Source organism: Nannobrachium achirus, assembly GCF_963921795.1.
Source record: "Nannobrachium achirus genome assembly, chromosome: 19".
Lineage (NCBI taxonomy): Eukaryota > Metazoa > Chordata > Actinopteri > Myctophiformes > Myctophidae > Nannobrachium > Nannobrachium achirus.
Window position 1 is genome coordinate 15,459,018 of NC_137826.1, and position 8,750 is coordinate 15,467,767.

At 40.5% G+C, this 8,750-nt stretch overlaps 1 protein-coding gene across 1 annotated transcript; it reads right to left on the reverse strand.

The window, feature by feature from the left end:
- Positions 1–1,238: 1,238 nt before the first annotated feature.
- Positions 1,239–7,343, reverse strand: lim2.1 (lens intrinsic membrane protein 2.1; the record flags this gene model as incomplete). Its single annotated transcript, XM_080748561.1, has 4 exons — positions 1,239–1,300; positions 4,754–4,888; positions 6,689–6,838; positions 7,169–7,343. The coding sequence occupies 4 exons, from the start codon at positions 7,341–7,343 to the stop codon at positions 1,239–1,241; spliced, it is 522 nt and encodes a 173-aa protein (XP_080604687.1).
- Positions 7,344–8,750: the final 1,407 nt, after the last annotated feature.

Genomic DNA, 8,750 nt, shown 5'->3' on the forward strand with positions numbered 1-8,750 from the left:
TTTTGTTTGGCGCAAGGAAAGGGACCAAAGTCAGTGTGCGATTTTCTCACCAGTGATATGAATATTTGAACGTTATGTTTGTAGCCGAAATAGGTAAATAGGAGTATGATATATTATAATAAGAAGGCTAAAACTATGGACTACTACGATTGTGTAGGTCATCAGGCTATATAGGCTGGTTGGAACATTTAGATCAGCATGCATTTTATTCCAATTGTGAAATGAAGGTTACCTTTTCAATATGCCGCAGAACATAGGCCTACTTTCTTACGAACTTCCGCTTTCATTAAATCTCCCATGTAATACGTTATTATTAGTTGGATATAATGAATATAGGCTATGCGAAGACTGTAACACTTTGTCCTTTAGCTATATGCCATAGCCTATGCATTGCTCTACAATATTTTCGTTCTTGACTTTAATGCCAGTTGGTCTCTTCAATTTAATATATAGACTAGGCCTACTATCACTGCAGTCAAGATAGAGATGCCTGCTATAAATGATCCGTGAACAATTAGCCTACAACTCGACAAGCAATGCTGCTGCCTGTTGAAAACTCCACTGGAAAGACGCATTTCTGACAGTTATGTGGTGCGCACGACCGCACGCCATTAGCCAATGTGAGCCACAGACCTAAGGTCTAGGCTAATATACTCGAACAAAGCTATGTTTTAATTGACTGTGCGTTAGAGGAGTGGCGGTGTCAAAATGGATAGGCCTTTCTAGGCCTACTATACACTACGAGTGTCAAAGCTGCAGATAGGCCTATTATATAGGCGGTAGGCCTATGTCAGATCAGATGTAAGGCCTTGGCTTGATACCATTATGAGTGAAATTTCAGTTTATACGAAATTCCGTGTCTAGCATAACTATCGGAAATTATGACAATAAAGATGGTTACATATGAACCTTATATCTGAATATTTTGAATAGTGCATATTAATAAGCTTGTACTGTTACTTTATAAAAATGGATGTAGTAAAACATATTTGAATGAGTAGCCTATGATATTGCCTACTCAAAAAGCATGCCAAACCATGACACATTTGAATAAACAAAGCTATTCCACATACAACGAAACACAAGAGGCATATTCCCCCGAATTTCCAATTGCAGAATCGTTTTATTGTTATCAATCAAACATTTGTATTAGGGGATAAACTTTGGGTCCATGTTGGTGGACGTATTCAGCAGCACACGGCTCTGATGCAGGTCCAATCATCCATGCTTCAGGTCTTCTAATGGGAATTGGAGCTTCTGGGGCATTCATGCATCCGATAGGCACACATATAGAATATACCTAGAATGAAAAGACAAGTTCTATCTTCACTATTCACTCAATCCATTTAACCAGTAGGCCTAACATTAGAAATCACATTGATTGACTATCACATCAGGTTACAGAAGCCTAGTGTGGCAGGCTTTAAAACAGTTAAAAAGTCCTAAATAGAGTTTTTTAGCTGCAAAATAAAATAAACGAATACATTGAAATAAAATAACACAATGTTGTTGTGGATTTAGGGGATTTTCGCAGCAGTAGCCTACACAGGTGTTACCAATGGTTGGCCGGTTGCACTCGTGATATGGCTCACTGGGAAGTCACTGAACAGACTACTAGGCTATTACAGAGCCTTAATTAGTATAATTGGTTACACCTGTTGATCCTAATGATATGTTTAGTTGAAAAGAAATATTGTTATCGCGAGCAGGAAACAAATGTGTGCCTTTTATTTATTTGTTTGAGATGAGCGCAGAGCGCCTCACACATCACTTCCTGATTTCTAAGCACCGCCTGTTTTTCCAAGTTCAAGATGGCGGCCACCAAACTGAATAGAACACACACACACAATATCGGATATGTTTTATATTCATTTGATATTGGTCTGCTATGTATTTCTTCTGCGGACAACACGAACAGTAAGTAGACTGCTACATATTGCACATTGCTCACTTTGCCGCTTGGCTTGCAATAGGTGCAACGTCCATATTCAGTTACCATCACGTTTGTTGTTATGATAGCCAATAGCCTACACAGATTTACATTTCACATTTATAACTGAATATAACCACCACTGACATAATATTCACGATGAGGCTTGATTGAGTCGAGTGTATAGGTCTAATGTAGTGGAATGAATGAAGTATAGGCTATGTCTTCTACAAGTGATTCATTACTCCCTTTTCAGATGCAGTATAGTGTGTGCCAGCGGCTACGTCATTGTAGTCCTTAGCGGCCATTTCTTGTGACAAAACACAGGTGTTTCAATTGTTTGATTGCATAGAACTAATGCTATAGTCTAATCAGAACACCTGTGTAAGGCTGTGTTGTCACAAGAAATGGCCGCTCTTAGAACTACATTTGGCACACCCTTATCACATAATCAGAGACGTCAGCTCCAACCGACGGCCTGAAAACATTTAAAGGTAATCAAACACACGTTGCTGGTGGCCAAGGGCTGTGCTATGAACTGGTCTGCTTTAGTCCCTTTCGGAACCCTGAATACCTTTTCTTTTCTTTTGTATTTGGGATGTTGGTACAATACAAAAAAGGTATTCAGTTTCCAAAAGGGTCTAGGTCAGTTATAACCTACACCAGTGGTTCTCAACATGTGGGTCGGGGGTCCCCAAATTATTTTGGGGGTCCCCAGATGATTAACGTAATGTGCAACAATGTTTTCTCACTCAACAGTAAACAAACCAACATAACGTTTAAGTGTATGGTGGGTATATCTGCACATTTCTAAAGTGACGATTTAAGGACCTTTTAAATACATCTAAAATTACAAATTAAACATTGGCCGCATTGTGACATGTGCATGTAGATCGGCTATTTTCAACGATAGAACAGTTATACAAAATGTAATGCCTGGACTCTTACACCTCCAAGTGCTCATCAGGTTGGGGTCCCCAGTTAAAGTTGGTCACGGCCTGAAAAGGTTGAGAACCACTGACCTACACCATCACCATGGAATCCATTTAAAGGAGTAGTTAGTTCACCCCCAAAATGACTTTTTTTCTATTGATTACTAAAGCCATGGAGACTAGAGTTCAATAATATTTTAAGTTTTTTGTCGCATTCCTAAGACAAAAATGTGATAACAATAAATGTACACCCAATTCGTTCCGGATGGGGACCCGTTTCGAAAAGGGTCCCCATCCGGAATCAATGGGGGTAAATTTACTCGATTCAAATTTTTGTCTTAGGAATGTGACAAAAAACTAAGAATATTATTGAACTCTACTCTCCATGGCTTTAGTAATCAATAGAAAAAAAGTCATTTTGGGGGTGAACTACTCCTTTAAGTTATTTAACATAAAAAGGGGCACAGTTGAAATCCCCAATATGAATTTGCAAAGCAAAGAGCTAGCCTTAATGTAATTAAGCAATAGGCCTATTCAGGGATGTGCAGAGAATGTTAGAGAGGCAGGGGCTGACATTTCTAAAGGGGCCTTTTGGTGAAAATATTGAAAATAGCCTACCTCCAAGCTCAATGCATTGTGAGCTTGGAGGTTGGCTATTTTCGGTAGTTGATACCACACTAAACTAAGCATAAAAAAGGCAATACTGGGGATGTGGTATAGCCTGCCTATATAGCATGTATTTCTACACAGTGAGGGCAATTCATTCAACATAAGATGCTGTATTCAAGTTCAGGAGAGTTTGTACAAGGCAATTCTCTTGAATGATGCCTTCAGGTATAGGCCTATGGCATGGAAAGAGGGCATTTACATTTCTTTAATGGTAAAAACTGCATACATATTTCCGGAAAGGGCACCTTTTACAGACGGGTAAAAGGGCAGGTGCTCAAGCCCCCTTTGATGTCTATGTGTGCAAGTGTCTAGGCCTATTACACGAGAGGGGTGTGCGTTACTGTGATTAATGGCACAACATTATTGCTACAGGAACGAGGCGGAGCTGAGTTCCGTAAGCAGCGCTGAAGTACAACAGTTTAAGAAAAACACGTCAGCTCAATTTAATTGTAGTTAAGATTTTCGATAGAAAATGTCTAGAAATTCATATTTTTTTAATGCCAGATTTAGCTCCTATGTCCTTGAACTTCCTATGAAAACTGCTAGCATGGCCACTTAGCATGGTGCTGGGACAGGACCCTGCCACAGCTGATTTGTTTAAATTTTAATTAGACCAGTGCGGTAATGCTGGTTATTCGCACAGGTAGATTGCTATTTCAACCAATCAGATTGCTTCATCGGAACTAACTGTTTTATTCTTCTGTCCTAGTATGAGCGAATAGGGGAATCAGCGTCACGTCACGTGATTCACTTGTTTGTTCCGGCAAAAACTTGGATTTGTGTGTCTCAAAGATTATATAATTGGCAGAATCGCGGACAGTTTAGAATATTTGGTGGTCCCGTTTTTCACTCTTCACTAGAGCGGAGGTTCTTGCAATTACCCACTACAATACATCACCATCTGTTGCGCTATGATGACATAAATCCATAAAATGTAACATGTATGTTCTGTAATGCATTTCCAATGGAGAAAGCTGTGTGTTGTACGCCGGGAGAAGCAATGGCGTATTCGGGCAAGAACCAAAATACCCGCATGTGTGTCTCAAATAATAATATCTGATATTACATCTCAACGGAACAGACGTGTTGCCGCTGGGTATGTTGTTTGGAGTGTTGAAAACAGATGGTGAATGAAAACACAGATCACCAGCGTTACTTACCATAGGCCTACTATAATATTAATACATTGAGTAGGAGATGGCCTGTAAAGGTTCATGTTTACCTGAAAAGAAGGTGAGCACCACTGACACCCAGCCAATGATATACGACCAGGAAAACCTCCAGTTTCCGTAGCGCTTCCCATAGTAATTAATTGTCACACCCGTGTACACAGCCATGGCTAGAAACACTAAAAAGCCTGAGGAAGGACAATGACAAAATGTTACTTAGTACAGTAGCACCATAAGACATTTGTGTTTATTGTAGTACGGCCATTGATTAATGAAGCTAACAGAGATGTATAGTTTTCATGTGCAGAAGGACCACCACATTCAGCTTCTACAGCAGGGTTCCCCAATTAGTTTCCCCCAAGGGCCGAATTATGTCTAGGGTACCAAGCCGAGGGACACAACATTGCAGGGGGCGACGGTGGCGTTCCCGCTACTCCAGTGACAGTTCAGATATCGTCGTTGTCCGGTGAAAATCTTGTATGTCCAAAACCGTTTGTTTTGAATTTATCATTTAAAAAATGATTTAAACTAGTGAAAACAGCCGTTCTGCTGTTTTCACTACTTTTGTGCGACGGCCATGTTTGATGAAGCAGAGCTTTACCTTGCGAAAGAACGTACACATTTTGAGATACGGGTTTTCCACCCGACAATGACGATATACTTGTTTTGTTGCTGATCTTATACCACCATTATTACTGGGGTTGGTGGGGGCCAGACAGTAGCCCCCCGCGGGCCGCAAATGGCCCGCAGGCCGCCTATTGGGGAACCCTGTTCTACAGTGTACTAGTTACAGTTACTGTAGTTTGGTAGAACCTTTTACTTGACAAGACTGGTCAGACACTATATTGAACATGGACGGGCCATATACTGCCGTTCACATGCTTTCAATTTGAAAAGTACAAAAATCTTACAGCTTCTTTTATTTCCGCTCACCATTCATACTTTTCAGGAAGTGATTTGTCACTATAGAGTTTTAAGCTAGTTTATGTAAGACCCTGTCGGTGTCCCAAATGCTAGAACTCATGTCTAATAAGTGTTAGTGTAGAACGTCTGACATTTTATGAAAATCCTCAAATGTTGAGGTGCATAAAATCTGTTCCACTGACACTTGTAGTCCTTATTTTTGTGCTTTCATATGGTGTAGACTCGGTGGCTTAGGGGTTCAGGTAACGCACTGCGTCGGTTTATATATATATATATTATATATTATATATTTATTTTTTTCGGTTTATAAATGTAAGATTTAAATATAATAGTTTAATTAAAACTGTAGCTGCCCCATTTTGTTACTGGGCAAGAGTAACACCCTAGCGTCTCTATTCTGGGGCAAATATTCTTCAAAACATTGTAGATTTGCAAGCTTTTAGCTTTGTAGAACTTTTTGGCAAAGCAATTTGGTCTAGAGAAGAAAAAAGGGAGCCTTTAATAGATCTGATAGATCTATCCGATAGACATAACATTATTAACAAGGGAATTACTAAAGCGTTGTTTCTTATCTAGCAAGGCTATGTCTTGGTTACAGGAAGTGGAATTGAAAAGACCCCAACAATGAGTCATATTAGACTACTTAACATGCTCTATACACGGTACACCCTATTTATTATCATAGAAACCACCTAGTCAGTATACAGTAGTTTATTTATCAAATAACAGCTTTGTTGAATTGCTCGCAGGAGAAATGCAGTGTGTCCAGTTTTTCTATTAGTCTCATAATAAAGACAACCAGAAGCTCAAACAAGAGCATAATGAAACCATTCTCCTTTCATGGATTCAGTCCTTTTGTGAAGGTACCAGACATGCCTTCTTCATTGTGGAATCAAATAAGTTTCTCATGATGCGGTTGGATGGCTGTGATTAGAAATAATGCAACATTTCCATTAACAAAATGCCAGTGTAAAAAAGGAAAAAAAAACGTTATGTTTTTTTCTTCTCATTTTGACTGATAATGAAACATTTAGAGGACACACACAGAATGGAGTCCAACTTACATGAGATGAAAAACAATATGCCTGCAGCAAAGGTTTTGTCAAATCTGTCGAAGGACGAGTAGTGGATGAAGGCCATGATGCCGATGATGATACCAATGAAGCATGCCAGCAGGGAGAGGATCATGAGGGCGCGGGTAGCATCTAGGTGGGCTAGGGGACAGGGTCAAAGGTCAATAGAAGTAACCACAGGGGGAATAATCTGTGTCATCATGACCCCGTTCAACTCCCATGTAAATAGACCATTCTGATAAAGAATGGAAAATGCAAGTATTGGTTTAGAAGTTGCGATTAAAACCAAGCCTGCATCGTACACAGTGTAATTCTTTGTTCATCTTACTCTGTGAGTGTACAGATGGGACCAAATGGAGCTGTATAGGTCTGTTTGGTTGCATTTGTATAAACACTCGTATAGTGGCAAATGGATCAGCTCCCACACAGGGGTTTACTGTGTGCAGACATATGGAACATTCTAGACTTTACCAATGCTGTCATTGTGCGGGAAGCACTTCCCTGGCATGCAATAGCGCCACAGGCCCTGGTGCATGTAGTTGCTGGACTGTCGGTACTGCATCCAGTAATCGGTTGCCGTGGAAACGATCAGGAGGATGTTACCCACGCCTGCACAGAACAGCCCTCCGCCCATAAAGCTGTACATCCTGCACCTGGAGGCATTTGCACAAAGAAAACAAAACAAATCACACACACAGACAAATACAAGAACACAGGGTCACTTGTGACCCCCCCCCCCCCCCCCCCCCCCACACACACACACACACTCATCCTACACACTTCAGGGAGAGAGGGTGTAAGTGTCAGTAATTGCGTTGTAATGAACATATTATTGCCACTGGATTGAGCTGTGGGGTCGCTCGGGTGCAGAAGGCGTACTTTGTTCTCTGTGAGATCACTCAGAGAGGGGCCTTACCATGAGAGAGAGAGAGAGAGAGAGAGGGGAAAAAAAAACGTAACTCCAAATGCTCAACCAGTGGCCGGAGTAAAGCTTTGATACTTGATACATCTATTGTTCATCACTCCACCTGGATGCAGCATCTTCTGACCTCTCCGTTTTTAATGGAGAGCATTCTAGCTCAGTATTTCTAAAGGAGGATATGCAATAGATGGTAGATATGGATGTGGCTGAGAGAACAGAATATTAATTTAAGAGCTCAGTATTGCTGGGAGATCACATTCATTCTCATGCCTCTTCAATATAAAAGATTTACTGCAGCTATCTTGTGTTTCTCCATGTAAACCACAGGTGGCTGTAGGTGGCTGCCTAATGGTATTACACATTTTCCATTGTCAAATAATAGTTATAGGGATTGCATTTTCATGTGAAGGAAGTCTCAACCATATTTGCTAGCTGCTAACATTGAAATAAACATGACTGAATGGCATACTGTACAGGTATATTCCCTAGATGTTTTACATTCCTGCCTCCAGTCTAGACCAGGGGTCTTCAACAGGGGGTCCGGGACCCCTAGGCGATCCTCAGAGTTACTACAGGGGGTCCCCCAAATCTTTGTGTGATAGAAACTTGTTTTCCCCCTTTTTTATATTAACCACTTGAACCCTATAAGCTAAAAATAGCAGATCTACAAGCTCACAACGCCTCGCAGGGCGAGCTTGTAGATCGGCTATTTTTGGCAAAGAGCCTTGGAGGGGGGGAAAGGGCAGACGGTACAGTGAAAGGTGAAGTTTATTAAGTATTGACAGTTCAAGTGGTTAAATATCTGAAAACCCACATTAACATAAATCCAAAATATACTGATGATCGTCCTGTCAAACAATGACACTATATGGAATCTATGATAAGGGTCCCTGCTTCATCTCTCTCTCAACTAAGGGGTCCTCGGCCTGAAAACTTTGAAGACTCCTGGTCTAGACTATTTTACCCAGTATAGGCTATGTAGGGAATGGCTTTTCACCTTACATTGAAAGAGATAAATGTTGTTCTGTTACCAAACTCTGTACCATTTCCGAATAATGGTAATAGTAACATATAAACTTAATAATGAATGTAATGTGAAGGAGAGGTATATTTACAGTACAAGGGAAACCC